Source organism: Ursus arctos, unplaced genomic scaffold (genome assembly GCF_023065955.2).
Source record: "Ursus arctos isolate Adak ecotype North America unplaced genomic scaffold, UrsArc2.0 scaffold_7, whole genome shotgun sequence".
Classification (NCBI taxonomy): domain Eukaryota; kingdom Metazoa; phylum Chordata; class Mammalia; order Carnivora; family Ursidae; genus Ursus; species Ursus arctos.
In genome coordinates, this window is record NW_026623089.1 from 49,092,374 (window position 1) to 49,114,233 (window position 21,860).

Consider the following 21,860-nt stretch of genomic DNA (forward strand, 5'->3'; position numbering starts at 1 on the left):
AAAGTTGTTAGGAGAGTAGACCGTACGTGTTCTCAGCACAAAAAAGAAACAGTAATTATGTGGTGTATCATGGAGGTATTAGCTAACGCTATGGTGATGATCATTTTGCAAAATATAAGTGTGTCAAATCAACACCTCATATACCTTAAACTTACACAATGTTATATGTCGACTATAGCTCAAGCTGAATAAAATATACTCCATTTTCAAAAGAAGAGAAAAAATCAAAGAAAGTCAGGCTACTGCTCTCATTCAAATGCAGACTTAGGGACAAAAGTTCTTAAAATCAGCTCTTCTCTTTAGGCACGAATGTAGCTGCAGATAGCAGCACAAACTTTTTGCCTCCTCATAGGAAGCAAATGCAATTCCATCTATGAGACAAAACTAAATATTAATCTTGTCCTGAATTTAACACATACACTAATAATGGCCAATATTTATTGTACGTTTAGTGCCGGGTACTCTTTTAAACATTTCATACATTTTAACTCATTGAATGCCAAAAACACCTTGTGGGCTTGGTAGTCATATTATCTGAACTTTACGGGTGGGAAAGTGAGATAGGCTCAAAGAAGTAAAAGAACTTGCTCAAGGTCTCAGAGCTAGTTAGTGGTAGAAGCAGGACCTAAACTCTTGCTGTCACTCTTAATCAATAAACCAGTGCCTAGGTAAACACATTCACTATATCTCTTGGAGGCTAGATGCAGAGGCCTAATACAAGAATCTTCAGGAAGTTAACATAAACCTGGCATAGACTGGCATAGACTTGAAGACAGATACACAGGCACATCTGAGGATGTACCTGTTTGTCAACGCATCCCTCCACTGTGTGGTAGGTTGGACAAATCAGTTTTCATTTTCTTCAAATTCAGAAGAAACACATTGACCAGGCTAGTCCCTATGTTCCTGGACTCCCTGGCAGGGGAATGGTCTTACTCTTCTAGCCCCAGTCTCTCGCGGAACTCTGTACAGAATAAAATAACCTGCAATTTCTACGAGGACCAGAATCAGTCAAACAAATGGTTGAAAGTCTATAGCCCAACTCCTTGATTATTTTCCTTTCAGCTTTTTCTCTGGATATCCTTGGGCATAGGCTACAGAAAACTTCTCTGGAAAAAGAGCATCACCCCGATGTGACATTTTCAAAGCCCTAACAGTGGTTTTCAACACATTATTTTTCCATGGGGGGGTGACTAAAAAATTGTGGAGATTTTTTTTTTTTTTTGGTTGCTCCAATGACTGTGGAGTACTACTTACAGTTAGTGGACAGGAATAGGAGGCAAAACCTCTTAGAATGCATGGGGTGGTCTTACATACTGATGAACTGTCCTATCAGAAATAATAAGAGTTTTTTCTTATCAATTACCATATATTGGAGTCTACCAGTTCTACTCAAACTGAGATAGAACCTTTTTTTTTTCCCCATTAACTTCTAAAACCATAAGAACCTTGAGCTTGCTTTCTTCTAAGACCCATGATCTAAGAATGACTTTCTGGCTATAACTAAATCTCCACAGACCTACTGCAGAGGTTAAGCCAGCATCTGAGCCTTCCCAGATGATCGCTGACAAAAATTCCTAGAAGGCATAGACCTACGTCCTTCTTCCTCAGAAATGTTAATATAGAGCCTCAGTTATTTAACCACTGGCCCTCGGACCAGCTTCCTACGCGCTTTAACAGAAGAGCTTCTCCAACAGTGGGATAGAAAAGAGAAGCTCCAGCATGAAAGGTGTAGGAAAAGTCACTGCTATCTATAAGGGAAAGAATAATTCAGAGGCTCCAAAGACTGTGGCTGAAGAGCACAAAAGAAATTTTCCTCACGGGATGGAGATTAGAATGGATTCAGACATAAATGTCAGTACTTGCTTGAGCTGAACTATTCTGAGAACTGAAAACAGTGAAGAATGGTTAGTTGTAGCAATAAGATCCAGTTTTACGTCGAAGAATTCTATCAGCAACAGACCTGATCCAATCATGGTATCTGTACTAAACTTCCCTGCCAATGATTATAGGATTACTATGGGGGCAGGTTGGAAGGAACTACTCTATGGAAAGGGAGACTGATTATCAATAGTTCTTAGTTCCCCATAATATGGTTTTCTGAGATGCATGTTATCTTTTTCCCTCTTTGGGTTGCTTTCTTTCCTCCACAGTTCATAAAGTGTCTACATAGTGAATGCCATTTTACCTTCAATTCACTTTTGTTCTGTATTATGTATTAGCTCCAGGGAGAAATAGTGAGTCTCATGGAGTGCATATATGTTTTAGAATTCCAAAGCAAATGTTTAAAATAAGATCTAATTTTAAGAATGTGAAACAGAAGAATTTGGGGAAGAGGGATATGGAAACAGATCTGATAACTTTACATTGAATTTTTTAGCAAAACATGATTACAATTAGATAAACACAGATGAATTTTTTCTGTTCCCTAACAATTGTCTATTATGCTTTCTTAAAGGAATTTCCAATGCCATATTTTCATTTTCAGTCCAAATAAATGTGTAAAAAACCTCTTTAAAAAAAAAAAAAAAAGGACATGGTTCCCGTTGAGAAACACTTTTAGAACATGGTTTCATTCAGCACTGGCCTTCTTTCCTTTCCTTCATTTTTCCATCTTCACCCTCAAACTTCCGAAACATTAAACGCCATACCAGATTCAAATAGACTGTCAAATACCATCACCAAGTTCACCAGGTTCAAGAATAATACTTATATTTGAACAGAGTGTTCAAAACAGTAGTGGCAAAGAAACTGAAGATTGCCATTGCTCAGCTCTGGAAACTGAAGTCACGAGGACACTAGCGTATAATTCTACCCACATGCATATTTTCTGTAGGAACCCCAGAGTGTGGCCTCCCAATTCACATGAGAAACCAGCATGACCCATATGGGTTCCCAGTAATGTGGTACATGAACAACTTAACCAGATTTTCCTGGAGCTCATAGCTATTTTGAGGTGGTTCAGGAAATGGATGTGGTTTTGGTGAGAAATTGTATAATTCAAAATCCTGTGGCTAAAAAGTCAGCAAAAGTCCTGTGGAAGAAGAGACAGATTTGCCCATGTTTCAGCTCATTATTTAATTTATAATTCATAATGCAGGCAGTTCTTCCTAAGAACAAAAAAACTAATCCTAAAGTTGGCCCCAAATAGACATTCTTTAAAATTGGGTGTTTATTTTCCTGCAGTCTATAATGCCTATTTAAAAAATAAAACAAAACAAAAATACTGTGTGATCCACAAGGAAGGTCACAGATCCTCCTTCTCTGAATATTCTTGCCAGGGATCAGCAAACTTTTTCTGTGAAAGGACAGACAGTGAACACCTTAGGCTTATGGGCCACCTATAGTCTTCTTCACATATTTCATATTCTTGTTTTTTTAAAAACCTTTTAAAAATGTAAAAACCATTCTAGTTCAGATGTACAAAACTTACTGTTCTCATCTGTCCCATGAGTTGTAGCTTGCCAGCCCCTGTACTAGATAAATAGGTGGACAGTCTTAGCAAGCACTACTCATTAGAGGGTGAGATAAATACCCACCCTACACTCCCTGCTAGCTCTCTAATTTAATGGAATTGACAAAGATAAATCTGCAAAATTTTCAAACAGATTTTAAATCATCAGTGGATATTTCAATATGTGACAAAATAACTTTGTCTTAGTAAAGACAAAAAAAAAAAATCCTTGTACTCAATCTCCTATACTGCAAACTCACCCTGTATATTATTACCTCTGATTCTTTATTAGAAAAAAATTAGACATCGTTATTAAATGACCTCTAAAGAAGCTTCCAGTCTTGGTTCTCCTAGATTCCATTAATGGCCCTCCAAAGCTCCAGAGGGCTATTAAGGAAATATCCCAAGCAATCTTCACTGTATTAAGAAAAACTCAGTGAGATGATTGTCACCCTACTTGACTGTCTCCAGAAAAGCAAACTGTCTTCATTTTGCTCTGACTGAACCTCCCAACAGAGAAGATGGCATCCCAATGGTTTTAGCTAAACGTATTGTCATGAAAAAATAGACTATGGATTCATGAGATGAACTCATCCTCAGAAACAATTGATGTGGCTTTTATTTTTTTTAAGATTTTATTTATTTATTTAAGAGATAGAGAGAATCAGCAGGGGGATGAGGCAGAGGAAGAGTGAGAGGAAGAAGCAGACTCTCCACTCTGTGGGGAGCCCCATGCAGGGCTTGATCCCAGGACCCTAAGGTCATGACCTGAGCCAAAGTCAAACGCTTAACCAACTGAGCCACCTGGTGCCCCAAGGTATGGGCTTTTCAGTGGTCATCTTAGGAGGGAATGAGGCACTATATAGACCAGGAATCAAAATCATAGGAATTTTTTATGATTCCAGAGCCTTTTAACTCTACCATATTTTTTTTATTTTGTGATTCTCAAAGCTATTACCAGTAAAGTCCATTAAAACACACCTTTCTGATCCTTAGTTTTATATCATTATGTTTTCTTAAAGCAGCAGATTGGGCAAAGCCACATATGAGTTATGCAGAGGGATGTCTTCTAGATACTGGCCACACAGTAATGCTTTGTGAGTAGCATAATTTTCTACAAGTAGAAAAAAAAAATGTTTACTTTCTGTTGCTCTCCAGTATGTAGAACACAGTCAATGGTAAAAGCGTATACTTTCATGGATTTACCAGATGTACATTTAGAACTGAACTCGACTGCCTGGGACTCATGTTAAGTAGGATTAATAAGATATTTCCCATCCTGCACATTCAGAAACAGTTGGTCCTGCTCAGATTTCTCTCCTCACTCAAGTTCCCTAAAGATAAATGAGCTTTATACCACAGAAAGGAAACAGGTCATTTATCTGACATCACATTATTTACTGACATTAAAAATGATAATATCCATCAACAAGCAGCCAAACCCCAAGTAGGTCACACTGCGAACAAAGCTACAACTGTCTTTCTTTGATACAGTTACAAGGAGATTCCGACGGAGCTGCCATTTATGACAATAATGTCACGATTGTCACAAGAAGCTCACATTCTAATGTTGTTAACATAATTTTCCACGCATTTATTTGGGACCAGGGAACTCTCTTTTGGTCTTTTCTAAACTTTTTATAAAAATAAAACCTGGAATTTTAATGACAGGGCCATGGACATATTTGCTTTGGTGGGAAGAGGTTTTTTATTTTAAAAATATATATCTTTCCCTTTTATTGTCTTATTTTTTTTTAAGTTACCATTACCTATAATCCTTATAATGACCCAATAAGGCAGACATTATTATTTAAATTCTCTGGATAAGTAAATAACTTGAGGGTCAAAGAGGTTTGTTAAAAACATTACCCAAATTGATTGGGCTAGTAAATGGTAAATTCAGAACTGAAACCCAATGGTTTGTCTGATTCAGTTAGTGATCTTGCCCCATGTCTTTCCCTCTCCTTTCACTCCCTCTTTCCCTTTCTTCACTCTCCTTCTTCACTCCAAGCCCCTATCCAGCCAGCCAGCCAGCCAGCCAGCCATTCCATCAATCCATCCATCCATCCATCCATCCACCCATCCATCCACCCACCCATTCATCTGTCTACCCATTCATCCACCATCCATCTACCTAGCTACATACCTACATCTCTTTCTACCTTCCTAAACAAACAGACACTTCGTTTTTCTTAAAAGAATCGTCCTGAAATGACTTCATTCCATCCCAAAGTAAACACCACAATGCTGACTGCCTTAACAAAACTTAAGTACATGCAAACTATACTTACAGGATTGACTAATATTTTGGGTTGTTAGCTTAAACTCAAGAAAAACCAAATGTGATGGATTGGCAGGAATGACCCATCAGCTGGGGTTATCCAGAGAACAAAAAGGCCAAAGAAATGGTGAACAAAGACTACAAATGTAGTTATTGAAGAATATTTTTTACACCCAAAACTATGTTTTATGAAACTTGAACTACAGCTCCACTACCATTTAAAAACAAAGCATACCGGAATCGGATTTTCTTCCGTTACACTCACAGAGTGGAATCAGCAACAACAATGGCTCCTCATATGGTGAAATTTTCTAAAGTACAAACTCTTACCACATCTCATGCCCTTCATCCTCGCCTGTCCTGTTAAAAGACAAAGCAGGAAGTCCACTTGGACACTTACAGACCCCCTGGCCTGATAAGTGCTCCCTCTGTCCATCATTTGTTCCATGCATTTCAGTGTGCCTATCTTAGACTGTGTCTTTCTAATGCGAGAACAGCATGGTAAGAGAAGAAAACATGTAATATGATGACTTATTTGCCAAGATGACTCCAAACAACTGATTTCACAAGTTTTATTTGTTTGTTTATTTCCCAGGACTGTCCAAACTGATGACAGTGTAGACACTTCTGATATGAAAAAGGAAGACTGGCTTTAGCACGTGACCAGCACTCTCATTTCCGACTGGTAAGTGCATCTTGGCTCCCCGGCTACGTTCTGATCGGGACGAATTACACATACAATTCAAAATCAAGAAAACTGCTCAAGTACAACGTGTGAGGCTTCTGCCAAAGTTGAAAATCATTAGGAACCATGATTTTGGCTGAGCACACAGCTCTGTTTTCAACTCTTTTATTTCTGTATTATTGCTCATTCACTTAAAGAGAAATACATGAGGCAGAGACAAGATCTCTTTCCCTTTTCATGTTTGTCCAATTTATCTTCCTTGGCATAATAAATTTCTCAAGCCGGAGTTGAGTGTTGCCTTATTTCCCTCTGTTTTTTCCATTATCTCGTTTATCTCTCATTTATTTTTTAGTTTTTTCTCTTATCACAACAGTTTCTCGGGACATCATAAAGTTGGAACGAGTAACCTCCCACCCTTCTGTGGTTGCTTACAGATACTTCAGGCTCCACTCTCTCGGTCACATGCCCTTGTTATTTTGGCACATTTGGAAAGAGAGAGAAATCTGAGATATACCTCGACCAGAACTGACAGCTCAACTGTAGACTACTTTTGATAAATAAAAATTACTCTTTGTATGAAACTTTCTCTGGTAGGAAAATAATTTTAAGCAAAACCTGCTTGGGTACCCTTGCTTACTCTGAAGAGTTGAGGGAGTCCAACCAATTATGGTTTCAGTGGGATTTAGTGTGAAGAGCACTGGACAAAGACTAGTGGTCCTAGAATCTAATTTTTCTTTTAAAGCCAATTTTTTAAAGTTCTTATTTGGAGTATTTCAAAAATATGTTTGTATTCATAAATATAGAGACAATGTATAATCAGTCTCCTGAATCTGTAAGTCAACACACAGCTGATCTTATTTCTATTATACCCACCTTCATCAAGTTCCTTTTCTCCTAAACAGATTTTTTTTAAGAGAGGGAGTGGGGAGAGGGGAGAGAATTATAGGCAGGCTCCACACCCAGTGTACAGTCCGACTTGGGGCTCTCAATCTCACAACTCTGAGATCATGACCTGAGCCAAAATCAAGAGCAGGACACTTAACCAACTGAGCCACCCAGGTACCTCCCCAAGCATATTTTTTTAAATTCGTCCTAGAAATCATATAATATCTTCCATACATATTCCAAGGTATTTCTAAGAGATACTGGCTTGTAAATTTTAAAAATGTAACCACATTATCATTATTATACTTCTAATACTTATAATTCGTGATATCAAATATTCAGTATATGTCCATATTTCCCTGGTCATGTCATAAAATTTTTAATATCCATTTTGTTCAAAAAAGGGCCAAACATTGTCCACATAGCTAGCACAACTCTTGATGCGAGTTTCTCCCTTTGAATCTAAGAATGATAATGGTTGTTTTATTTTTAGCATAATGACTTTAAAACGTATTTACCAATTTAAAAAATAAAGTACACAAATTAACTTTTAAGATTTTCATTATGTATACTTATCCAGAAATAAGGTTATTGTTTTGTTAATAAATGTATGATCCTGTATATATTTTTCTACTTACCATGGGATTTTCTTTGAGATTGATTCCCATTGATCCATTTTAACTTCTGTCTAGAATTCCACCTCATGGAAGACTGCATTTTATCTAATCTCCTATTAATGGATATTTATTTTGTTTCCAATTTCTCACAAAACAGTGTTATAATGGACATCTTTATAAATGCTACCTTACGCATATATGCAAACTTCTTCAGAACATATACTTATGTATAAAAATTTCTGGATTACTGGTAGAAATAATATTTATAACGATTGCTAAAGTGACCGATTCCTAATTGATTTTACATCCACCATCAGTAGATGAGAATTCAACACAATGACCTTCAAGGTTTCTTGAAGCTTTGACAGTCAATGAGTCAATCCATTGAACTTATTTTTTAATGGCTGCATCTTTAGTAATATTAATGGTGGAGACATACGTTACCGATTTTGACATTTCTAATAATGTCTTCTATTACTCCCAAGTAGCACTGTCTCTTTACAAACATATATCAGTTTTCATTTTGCAAGAGTCTCAGCTAAAGACTCAAGCTAAATCACAAGGGATCATGTACTTCCTGGCCTCAAATTTGGAGAAATAGAATAGGTGCCTAAAATTTAAGTAATAATTCAAGGTGGTTGACAGCAAGCCAACAGTAGAGTCTAGACCTGCCATCAGTCTGTAGCAAGGGGGAAGTCACTAGGGCCTGGTTTAGATGGGTTTATACAGGAAATCAAGAATGAAGGTTAGCAGAAGAGACAAAGGAGGTGGGAAAAGCAAAGAAACAAAAGAAACATTAAGTGGTTTGTAAAGAGTACAAGGTGTAGATTGAAGTCTCTAGGACATGGGATTCATATGGAAGAATGCGAAGAGCTGAGGCAAGAGAGAGTTTATGGAGGGTTCTGCATGTCCCACTAATGAAACAATCTTTGGCCAGTCCAATCTTTTTTTGTTTGTTTGTATTTGTTTTTTTGTTATCAGGGTCCTACAGAAATCGTCATGGGAGTCTTAGACTAATCTTGGAGGTCCACACCAAAGCTTCATTTAAGGTCCATTAAAGCCAGTTCTCAATTTGAAATATACTTCTGAAAAAAATAATCCGTTTGTTTCCTTCCACTATCACCTGTTATAAAATGAGTTCCAGGAACTTTTTTCCAAATGTAGAAAATGGACCATCTTTTCATTAGCTCCAAATTTATCTTGATCCCGTTTCAAAGAAGAGTCTTACAACTCAATATTAAGGGTTTAGTAATTAAGTCCCCTTTCAATACAGTCACCCCCACAAAGGATTTAGAAGATCTTGATCATAACGTCTCAGTCTTCTCCTTTCCATGCCAAAGACTTCCAGTTATTTCAGTTTAATGCACCCATTATTAACTGAACACCAACTATGAGTCAAGCTCTCCTCTAGGCATGAAGAGCCCACACAGAAATGTGTAGTCCAGCAAGGAAAGTAATACAGTAGTCTATGTGAAATGACAAAAGCCTCAACAGGGAACAGAAAGCATACACTGGAAGGAATCTGATCTTACCTGTTCTCCTATAAATGTCCCATTATTCTCATAGTCATTTGTTGCCTAGTCTAATCTGAATGTTCTGTCATTCTATGATATTAAGAGCATTAGGTAATATTCTATGCTATGACAATGCCCTCATGAAGTGTCTACATCAACTGCCTGCAGCCCTTCCCTAACACCATAAATCAGTGACACAGCTCGGAGAACTTTAGGCCCGGTGTTGATCTCTGAATGCTGTTTAAGACCATATGCTTTCCACAATTCTTGTCTGTGGCCATCAGAAGTGCAAGTTTATAGAGTAGATTAGGCTGTTCAAGCAGGAAAGGTCAGAAGTCAGAGGTGTGTCATCGCTCCTCTTCCTCTGCCTACTCTCTTGTTCCTGCTTGTGTTTTAGGACAGTGTTTGGAAAGGACAATGAAAGAGGCAATGTAATCTCCCTCAAGGTCTTCAGCTCACTCTGATTCATGAAGAAACAGTCAGCTTTGTCCATACAAGAGAAACGAAATGCATAATTATGAGTTCCCATCACCCATGAGCTTGCGGCTAGCTATCAGGACCCAAGGAGGTGCCCTCCAGGGTTTCTGAGCCCTTGGAGAGGGCTGGTTGTTGTGCTTTCTGGGAGGAACAGCTCAGACAAGAAGCTAAAGGGCCCCATTAACCTACGCACAATAACATTGACACTTTCAATTAGCCAGAAGCTGTCAGGTTTAGCCATTTACACTGCATAAATCCTCTTTTCCTGACTGTGTTTGAGTTACTTTCTTCCAGCACAGATGGAGAAAGTGATTTTTTTTTCTCTCTTGGAGGAAGTCTTCCCAGATGAACCACATCCAACACTAATCACTCTTTTGTTTCAAGAACACAGTTCTATATTAGACTTGGCCTACAATTGTCCTTGAGTTACTATAATTGGACAAGTTAGCTACATTATAAGGTATTTGAGAGCAGAGACATTTCCTATTTCTAGTTCATTCCAGGATTCCATAATTGATGTCTGTTCATACCTAGAGGCTGATAAATACTTGCTAAATAGAATACTCAGAATAGACTGGCTTATGCAAACAGTAATAAGAAATCCCCAAATCTGAGCACCCCAACATAAGAAAACAATATCAGCTGTGGGTCTGAGTGACTCTCCATTTGTCTAGTAATCCAGTTACTTTGGTGTTGTGACTACACTGCAAAACACAAAGTATCCCCTAAAATGACCTCAGCTGGGAAAAGGGGTTGAAAAGCTGCACAGGGTCTTTTTATATCTCAGCCCAGAAAAGAAGGGAAAACCGGATATTAGTGAATATAAGCAGTGTCAACTATACTAATATATTTCCTGTTTAATACAGTTTCCAGGTAAGTGGATCTCTGCCCTTAGGCAGAAGAAGCAAGTGATGATCCCTTCTCTTAGGTAAAAGAAGCACCTCTTCTGATAGCCCTTAGGGAGAGGAGGGGAGAGATTTCAGATATATTCGTTCAATCCTAGGTTTCAGGATTGAAACTGCTGGCAAACTAAGAGTGCCCCACAGCAATATATCCCTTAAACATAAATTTGTGGGTCTCTGGAAAACCAAGTCTGTCTTCTTTTCCGTTAAGATCATCAAGGACTCAGGGTGCCTGCGTGGCTCAGTTGGTTAAGTGACTGCCTTCGGCTCGGGTCATGAACCTGGAGTCCTGGGATCTAGTCCCGTGTCAGGCTCCCCGCTCAGCGGGGAGTCTGCTTCTCCCTCTGACGCTCTCCCATCTCGTGCTCTCATTCTCTCTCTCAAATGAATAAATAAAATCTTAAAAAAAAAAAAAAAGACTTAGACCCAGTAACAAGGGTAACTTCTTTCCTTATAGTTTCTTTGACTTGGTTTTCCTCATTTATTTAACAAAATATTATTTACCAGAGATTGCTCGTTGTTTCCCAACATTCTTCGCCTATTCTTCTCTAGTAACAGAACTGCCCGGTCGTAGATGAGAACATGCAACTCTGTGTAGTCAACCAAGTTTCAGCAACTGGATGTAGAACATTAAGAGTTTTCTACAACTTCTAGTTAGTACCCTTAAAGGAAATGAATATGCTCTCTCCTCCTTTTCCCCTTTTCCCTTACTAGAATACATCTGTAGCGAGGTGACTCTTCTCTCCCACAAAGACTATAAACATACTACATGAATGAGCTAGAAAGAAATGGGCTGCTGACTTGGTGGAACCACTTCATCGGTCCTGCCTTGCTTACGTCTAGACCATGTCATGAGGGAGAAATAAAGTTCCATCTTGTTGATGCCGAATATTTAGATCTTATTTAATCCAATGTATCAGAAGCTTTCGGGTACCAGGAACTTTAAGACAGAAAAAAGGCTTGATTATAAAGGCAGATCCTTAAGGCTTCCAAAAGGGCTAGACTGGTATCCCAGACTATATTTCCAAGAATTTCTCCAGACAATCTAAGATGACATCCACTCCACATAGCATGTGAGACCTTGGGGCATGAGAAAACCTCGTTTGCCCCTTCAACACTCTCCCCTACATGACTCATTAAAGAGGACCGCCTCCTTCACTGCAGGCCGTTTCCTTACATTGCTTATTTTGGAAGACACGAAAGTTGACTATGATGTTTGTTTGGTCCAGAGGCTCTAATTGCCATTCTGAGTCTTGTATATATGTGTTACTTTCCAATTCCAAATGGGGACATGCTCCTCTGACACATGGTCTGACATGTTGTCTGACAACCAAACAGAATGCCTGGGCCCAGGTCTGTCAAAGACACATCCCTTAGCAAAGCTTGTCAGTTTTTTCTCTGCTAAGTATTACAGAGGATGTATCCAGCAGGAGGCAGGATCAAGCATCAGACAAAGAGAGAAATGGCCAAATCCAATGATTAAGAAAAGTAAGGGGTTATATCCAGGACAATTTAAGGGAAAAAAAAAAAAAAGCAGGTACAGCAAATCTGTCAGAGAGAGAGGGTCTAGGATAAGAATAGCAAATATGTCCTATTTGTGCTGCCTATCCCCCTTTACATGCAGGTGTCAGATATCACTAATTAATCAGAGTTGTATAAGATAAACTTCAGACTTCTGAACACAACAGCCCAGGTAGCCATTTCCAAACATTTGAGATTGGCACACAAGTTAAGACCTATGATCCAGCTGGCCAAGTCTCAGGAATAGTGACTCTAGTGAACAGTGATGGAGTGATGACAGGTTCGTATGCTTCATCCTATTTTGTGACTCTTCTAGGTATAGGCAGCATTGCATCTGTATTGCCCGCATTAAGTGTCTGCACTACATTCCTGATGTAAAGAATTGCATTGGTCCTAGGATAACCTCATATTCCAATGAAGGGCTTACTATAAGATTTAAACTCAGAGATTATCAGAATGAGATAGGAACTAACTTCACCTGATAAATATTAGGTTAAAAAAAAAAAAAAAAAAGCACTAACAGTACACGATACTTTTAAAATCAGGAGCCAGACAAGAATGCCCACTCTCCAGTCTTCTCAGTATATGGTACTCGGACAATTGGACATCCACAGGCAAAAGAATAAATTTGTACCCCTTAACTCACACCAGATACAAAAATTAATTAAAAATGGGTCAGAGACCCATTTTAGAGCTAAAACTCTAAAACTTTTAGAAGGACACAAAGGACTACATCTTCATGACCTTGAATTAGGCACTGGTTTCTTAGACATGACACCAGGGGCAAAAACAAAGGAAAAATTTATAAATTGGACTTCATCAAAATTAAAAACTTGTGCACAGAATACTATCAGGAAAGTGAAAAAGTAATCTATAGAATGGGAGACAATATTTGCATATCATATATCTCATAAGGGCTTAATATCTAGATTATATAAAAAACATTTATAACTCAACAATAAAAAGACAACTCAATTTAAAAATGGGCAAAGGATCTGAGTAGATAGTTCTCTACAGCATATATGCAAATGGCCAATAAGCACATGAAAAGACATTCAGTATCATTTGTAACTAGAGAAATCAAAATCTAAACCAAAATGAGATACAAATTCACACCCACAGGATGTCTATTAAAAAACAGGAAAAATAACAAGTACTGGCAAGGATTTGGAGAAATTACTAATGGGAACATAAAATAGTGCTACCTCTGTGGAAAACAGTTTGGTGGTTCCTCAAAAAGTTAAACATAGAATTAACATATGTCCCAGAAATCCTACTCTTAAGTATATACTCAGGAGAATTTAAAACATATTCACACAAGAACTTATACAAAAATATTCAAAGCAGCATTCTTTATAACAGCCAAAAAATGGAAACCACCAAAATGTCCATATCTGATGAATGGATAAACAAATATGGTACATCTATACAACAGAATATTATTTAGCCACAAAAAGGAATGAAGTTCTGATACATGATACAACACGGATAAGCCCTAAAAACATTATGGGAAATGAAAGAAGACAGACATAAATGGTTACATACTGTATGCTTTCACTTTTATAAAATTTCTAGAAAAGGTAAATCCATAGTGATAGAAAGTCAGAGGTCTGAGGAAGGGGAAAATTGGGAATGAGCACAAACGGTTAGGGGGTGGCTTTTGGAGATAATGGAAATGTTCTGAAATTGGATAGTGGTGATGGTTGCACAAGCTTGTGAATATACTAAAAACCAGTAAATTGGATACTTTAAAATAATGAATTTTATGAGATTTTGTGTAAATTGTATCTTAAATAAATAAATAAATAAATAAATAAATAAATAAAACGCTCACTACGTCTATGTTGCCCTAGAGGACATATACAGTATTATATGACACAGGCACACACACAAAAAAACTATTAGGAATTAAAAGAAAGAAACCTCTAATTTTTTAATAATATGACTATCTACTCAGGAGACACATACTACTAAATTAATCAAATTTCAGTGAGAACCTTGTATAAAATCAAAACACAGGTCAATTTTTTTATGTATAAGCAAGAAACAAAAACATGCAATTCAAAATAGGCAATTTACAACAACAACAACAACAAAATAACTACTTGGTGAGAAAACTAACAAAAGAAATGGAAGATTCTTATGTGGACAATAATAAGACATTAATGGAAAACTAAACGCAAGAATGTTTATAGCAGCATTCTTCATAATACCCGAAAAATAGAAACAACCCAAATGTCCATCAACTGATGTATGAACAAAATATGGTACACCCAGACAACGGAATATTATTTAACCATGAAAGGGGGTGAAGTCCTGATACATGATACAACATAGATGAACCCTGAAAATATGATGCTAAGTGAAAGAGGTTACTTACAAAAGACCATGTATTTATATGAAATGTCCAGAAACCTGCAGAGACAGAGAGTAGATGAGGGTTTGCCAGGTGCTGGCAGGAAGGAAGAATGAGGAGTGACTGCTAATGGTATGAAGTTTCTTACTAGGGTGATGAAAATGTTCTAAAATTAGATAGGGATGATGATTGTACAAGTCTGTGAATATACCAAAAATCATCAAATTGTACACTTAGAATAAGCTAAATAGAGATACTATATTTATAGATGAGAAGATTCAACTCTTCCAAGTCTGATTTATGCATTAAGTACAGTTCCAATGAAATTTTCAATTGAATTTTTAGTGAAATTCAGTTGATTCTGAATTTTACATGAAAGACCAAAGGGCAAGGAAAAGCCAACTCACTCGTAAGGAAGAAGAAAATAGAGGAATAAACCTTAAACACGTACAAAGCCTTATGAAGCTGCTGTAATGAAATGTGCCTGCCTTTGGTTCAGCAAGAGAAAACAGCCAATGAAACAGAATAAAGGAGTCAGAAGCAGACCCACTTATGGAAAAACTACAGATACCACCAAGAAGGCACCACAGCTCGGTGCTGAGGAAAAAAACCATCTAATACTTCTTTCAGAGACAAGTAGTAATCGTCCACACGGAAAAAGAATGTACAGGTAAGGGGCAGGCTGTGGAAGTGGACATTCCAGAAACAAAGCCACCAAGTTTGAGTTAATTTTATCCAAAAGTCAAGTAAAGACTTGTGGACCCTCTGAGACACTGACTACACCAGCCCGGGGTGGTGGGAGAGACCGATGTAACGAGAGACATGGCTCATCAGACAGCGGGCCCATGTTGGAGGCGCCTGGGACTGAAGAGAGGCTGGCTGATTACCTTCCTGAAAAAACCCTTTTCACCCATCTACTGATTTTTCATTCGCTGAGTCACATCATAAATATTTACTGGGTCCCCGATACACGCCAGGTGCAATTCTAAGTGCTAAGGATACAAGGGCTTACCTTCTTCCAGTCCTCAAACAGACAAGAAATGCATTAGCAAAATTATTTCATGTGTCGACCAACGCCATAGAGAAAATAAAACTGGGTACTGGGATAGAGGGTGACTGAGGATGTTCGTGGGCCCACGGAGTTACTGCAGAAGAATTGCTATACAAGAGGGGGGTCAGGAAAATCCTCTCTGAGAAGGTGAGAGTAACAATCCCTACGCCATGTTCAACAAGCTGAAAGAACTATAACTAAAAAGTTGGCGCCACAAAACACGTCCAATAGCCAAAGAAAATCAGAATCAGACCGGAAGGTATGGAAGTCATCCTGAGCTAGTAACAAAAATCTTCCAGCCACGGGAAATGAAAGCAGCAAGGCTGGAGCTGCTCCCGTGGACCCCATCTCTGAAGCTGCCCCCCTGCTCCCACGGCTAAGTCCAGAGGCCGCACCCAGACGGTCCAGAGGCACGCGGGGAGCCCCAGAATCCAGCGCCCGGCTGAGTTTTCACGGAACGCCTCTATTAATTATCTTAGTGCCACCGCGGCTCCTCTGGACTCACAGCTCCATCAAGCCACCCCGGCTGCTTGGCCACAAGCTCTTAAAGGTTAAAACAAAACTGTGTCTCAGTGGATGCAGCCCTTGGCGCTCATCTAAGAGTTTTCACGTCATTTTGCAGTTAATAATCAGCTCTGCCTCGGCCCTCACAAACGGTGCCACCGAAACAAAAGCGGGCGTGAAGTGTGTTCGCTATACTTGCCACTGGTATAAATAGGCAAGGGGGTGATTAATGAATGAGGGGGGGATTAAACACAACAGTGAACAAAGACAAAGGCCCAGGGCTCGGCTGTCCATGAAGCAAGACAAGCTGTATCCAGAGAGGCTGCAGAAAACGCCACACACGCAAATCCGCTTAATGGACAGGTTTTGAAGACTTCATTTAACCTGGCGTTATGACAGCTGTACTGTTTTATTAACGTTCTGACGTGTTAAGGGGCCAGGGTCAGCTGAGGCTGAAACACGTTGTTGGGGAGTCACCGGAGAGGGGAGAGTAGAGGGGGGGACGGATTTTTGTGTGGGTGACAGAGGGAAGACAGAGAAGGCCCAAACACGTTAAACATCACCCTTCAGGCCCCCTTTGTGAGGCGAGCCAGAGCCGACATTTTTAAAGAGTTGTTTGGATGTCAAACAAAGCAGATGAGGCACCAACACAAATGCCCCAGCTGAAGTCTTTTGACAGGGCCTGTCCACGCCTCAAATGGCCACATTATAGACTGGGCCGAGACTCAGGAATGGATGAGAAAGGGCTCTGCTCAAAGGCGTCTGTTATAGAGAGCTGAGAGGCTTTCAGGGGTGATTTGCAGGCTCGGGAAGGATTGCTGCTAGTTGGCAGCCTTTATATACACTCTTCCAGTTAGTTCTAAGGGGACCCGGTCCTTCAAGGATGCAGCAGTAGTCTCATGGATTTGGCCTGTTTGATTTTGAGGCTCTGGGTAGAGACGAGCTGGGGGGAGTAAGCACTGGCCAAACCCTAGGGAGGCCTGGTTGGCTCCCTGGGCACATCCCTACCTTTCTTCTCCCTCCTAGGGCTTCCCCACATAGGCCAGGTGCTCCTTCTCACAGGCTCTGTTTCCAACCAGGTGTCTGATGGGCAAGGATCTGATAAATTAATCCCTGTGAACGATTTAGGTGATAATGAGCAGAAAGGTTCTCCCTACCCCCTCTAGGGACATTTGCATTTTAATGGCGGACTCTGACAGACCAAAGTCCTCCAAGAACCATAGCAATGAAACAGTAATTGTGGAATTTTAGGCTCTGGGGCAGGCCAGAAGGGAGAGATTTATGTGCTTGATGAACTTCCTGGTCTCCCCATCATCACACCATAGCTTCACACCAGACATTCTGACATGACCTCTGTCAAAATGTGCAGGCTTTTATTCTACCTTTCTCTGCCTATGTCACTTGGGTGTTGGAAAGATCACACGAGAAAACGGATATCAGATATTTCAAAGGTAAACATCTGTATCAATGTGAGAGCTATAATTTACTGAATGATGAAAACTTAGACCAGAACACACCCTTAAGTGATCAACACCCTCAATTAACAGACAAGAAAAAGAAAACACAAAACAACATCTTCATCCGAGGCATTCAACGAATCACGACAAAGTCAGAACTACGTGCTGAGTCACCTGATACAAAGCTCTTCTATTCCATTATAAGAATGACTTTTCTTCTGTCCTCGGAGCACATCCTAGTCATATCCTGATTGCTAAATTACAAATGGTGGTCCTTTTACACACACACACACACACACACACACACACACACACACACACACACTTAGACATACAGGTTTAAAGTGAGTTACTATACAAAGGAAATGTAGAATGCCAGTTCTGGAAAAGACATCTAAATATTGAGGGAAATTCAAATCAAGACTCTAGGGGAGGGGCACCTGGGTGGCTCAGTCGTTAAGAGTCTGCCTTCGGCTCAGGTCATGATCCCAGGGTCCTGGGATGGAGTCCCTCATAGGGCTTCCTGCTCTGTGGGAAGCCTGCTTCTCCCTCTCCCTCTCCCCCTGCTTATGTTCCCTCTCTCGCTGTCTCTCTCTCTCTGTCAAAAATAAATAAAAATCTTTATTTAAAAAAAAAAAAGACTCTAGGGGATACTACTTTGCACCCACTTGATTGCTAGAAGATAAGAAGTCTTACCTTAGAAAGCGTTGTAAAAGATGAGAATCCACAGAATCTCTCCCATCTTTGCTGGTAGGAGTGTAAAGCTGGAACAACTGCCCAGAAAACAGATGGGAATGTTCTAGCAAAGTTGAAGGTATGCATATCCAATGACCCAGCAATTCTATTTCCAGAGAAACTCTAGTCCGTGTCTACCAGAAGATGCATGTAGCACTGTTCAAACAATGCAATAATTCTGGAAACAACACAATGCCCTTCTTCTGAAGAATAACTGTTATAGAGTTTAACATGATGGAATATTACACAGTATTGAAAATGAATGAACTGCAGCTACAAGCAACAATATAAGTGAAGCTTTGTTATAAAATATTGAGTTAAAAAAAGAAAATCCCAGACAAAAACATCCAGCATGACATCCTTTTCAAATAAAAATTTATAGTAGCCAAAACTAATCAACATATATTTAGGTATATAAATGTGTGTGTGCTAAAAATCCTTTAGAAATGTAAGGGCATAGTAAGCACCAAATTCAAGATAGTGATTACCTTGAAGAAGACCACCTAGGAAAACATAGGTTATTATCTGTACTTTAGCTCTTGGCTTGCTTCATTCATTGCATTATTAAAAATATATAAATGCACAAATATAATTAAAGTGCATGTATAGACCAATTGATGAGAGTATGTCATAAACCAAGAATTGTGATTACCTCAATTCCGTGCACCTGAGATTTATATTTAAAAATCTACATTGGGAGAAAGCCAACTCCTAAAGCGAAAAGATGTCTACCAGTGTTGACCTTTAATTCAATAATTTCTGCCAGCCTATGATGGAGGAGCCATGGATAGAGACAAAGTGAAAAGCTGAGGTAACAGTTTCTCCTGAAACTTGCCAAACAGGGGAAATGTTATGACTCAAGAGTAGAATCTAGGTAAGGGGACAACATGCAAATTTATTAGTGAGTCAAAAAGGAGATCCAATGGAAGTTAGGACAAAGGCAATAAAGCTTTGGGCAAAGCAATTGGTTATAATGAGACTGAAACAAACCAGGGGGATGGGGACAGACACACGAAAGTCAAGTTGATGACCAAAAGTACAAACCAAAACGGCAGCTATAACTCTGTGTTTTCCAGGCACTCCAAGAAATCAGACACTGGGGCTGATGGACAGAAGAGCTCTCAAGTTGGATGTAGGTCCAACCGCAAAGAGATCTGTGACAAGGCTGTCATCTCCAATGCAGGTCACCTTTCTAATTTAATAAGGTCTCATTAATTTGAACAAAACTAATTTGGAATAGCTGGAATTATCAGGCTGGAATGAAACTGATCTTTCAACTATGAAAACAGTGTTTGCTTGACAAATTAATAGCATGAGACACATCAGGTGGGGAATACTTAACCTATTTACGAGAATGAACTTGACATACGTATCTACATTTATTTGTTCTCTAACAATTAGAATGTTAATTACAGATGATCTTTAGTCATTAAAAGAGGTCCTCAACCTAGGGGTACTGCATTAGCCACTGGTTGGCATTACCAGGTATATTTTAAGTAGTAAAACTGTGCTTTGAAAATAATCTTTTAAATAATTCTTTGCTGCCAAATGGATAGGTTGGCTCAGATGAGAACAGATCTTAAACCTAAACCCAGAATCTATGAAGAAAGTCCACTGTTTTCTGGAAGATGACCCAAACAGAATCAGAAAATTGACGCATCATCCCACTCTCCAAACAATATTTCATCTAGAAGAGACCTCCATCTCCAAAGAGGTACTGCCCTTCCTCAACACACATGTAGAGGAATTTTAGGACCTCTGTTTTCCAGGGCCAGACGTGGTCTAAGAAAATTGCCAGCCTACTTTTTCATCTCAGTGACTAACATCAGGATAATGTCTACACTCTTGGTCTGACACGGCAGGCAGGTCTCCTCCGGTTTCCTAGGTGTGTCTACTTCTCTGTACTAAGAAAAACTTTCACAACTTTAAAACCTGTTCCAAAGAACTGGAAGAGTCAAGTTCCCCATAAGTATCAAGTTTTAGAAATGATGATATAGAAATTGAACCATGCGAGAGGTAAAATTGTTTAAAAAGTAGGAAAGGGAGGGTCAGAGGGGATACACAATGTATTTATAACAATTAAAACACAGCTTTACACATATTGACACAATTAGGTTGGAACATCTTGCGCTGCAGAGGATGGACAAGTTTCTATCAACAGATATAAAAAGTAGGGCTGCCAAATCGAGACATCGGTGTACACAGGGTATTTGAATCCACAGTGTGAGCGTGTGCATGTGGGGGTGGGGGGGGAAGAAGGTGGTAAATTAAACAAGGGTTTGTGAAAAAATAAGTAAGTTAAATACTAGTAGAAAAATCTGCTAAAACAATTTTTTAACTAAATATGATCGTTGAAATATTAACATGATAAACGAGATGGGCCTTGTAAGATCATTTGATTCGTCTTCTAAGAACATCTTTCAGGATTTTTCTACTTAAATTTTCAAACAGCTCTGTTACTGTGGGGCTGGCCAAAAAAAAAAGAGAGAGAGAGAGAGAGAGAGAGAGAGAGAAAGAAAAAAAACATTTTTTCAGTCCTTTTAGCACATGTACACTAGAATGAGTTTAATTGCTCTGAAGTCTAATGTTCTCTCTCATTGAAATGGTTCAAGAAGGAAGGCACAGAGCTTTTTTCTAATTTGGCAGCAAAAGGATACTGCATGTTTATCTCCACTTGCTTTTTAGAGGTGCAGATGAACATACCAAACTAAAGGGCACTGAAAAGATAAGTTTCCATGACATCCACAATAACTCTTTTATATTGCCGACTGGCTATTCTATATGTAGCATTCAGAGGCAAATATAAAAAAAATGATGTAAAGCCAAAATTATTTCCTTGATAACACTTGTTTTAAACACCTCGCCACTAAATAGCTAAAAGTCTCCAAAGTGAATGCATAAACCATATAAAAGCCACAAGCATACATACATAAATTCTTAAGATTAAAGCAATAACTTCTAGAAAAAGGTGGGAGAAAACACACTACAATAAATCTATTTGTAATGGTATTTGGGCTCTACCAACTGCTTTCATTGGTCTCCAGTGGCTTACATATAAAACAATACATTTGATGTATGATTTCAATTCCTTATGGAAAACTGTTCTATCTACAAGCAGCCTGTCAAAGAGAATGCCAAAAAAACTCTTTCTGCGTCCCAATATGAGGCAGGACTTTAAGATATAACTTAAGGTCACAATCTGTTCTTGCTTGGTCAGGTTTAAGACTGTAATTGAGGAATGCCTGACCTGGGGGAGGCAGGGGAAGGGGGGCCAGAGGGGTAGTTTTATTTATAATGAAATAGAAATAGGCAAGGTGTCAGAGCTTGAAGTTAAATGGCATTGTTTTGCAGCGAGAGTGGCTCTACAGAATGGGCAGAATGCAGGGGGTGGCTCTCTGGAAGCTGCCTGGAACCTGTCCCT

At 39.0% G+C, this 21,860-nt stretch overlaps 1 protein-coding gene across 4 annotated transcripts in view; it reads right to left on the reverse strand.

The window, feature by feature from the left end:
* Positions 1-21,860, reverse strand: part of LRMDA (leucine rich melanocyte differentiation associated) — a 1,028,511-nt gene that overhangs the window by 344,637 nt on the left and 662,014 nt on the right. Inside the window, exon 6 of one of the 4 annotated variants that reach the window (XM_057308254.1) lies at positions 18,401-18,477. The exons of the other annotated variants lie outside the window; for them this stretch is intronic. Within the exon in view, the coding sequence (XP_057164237.1) occupies positions 18,401-18,477 (77 nt within the window). The remainder of the gene's footprint in view (positions 1-18,400; positions 18,478-21,860) is intronic. 4 annotated transcript variants of the gene reach the window in all.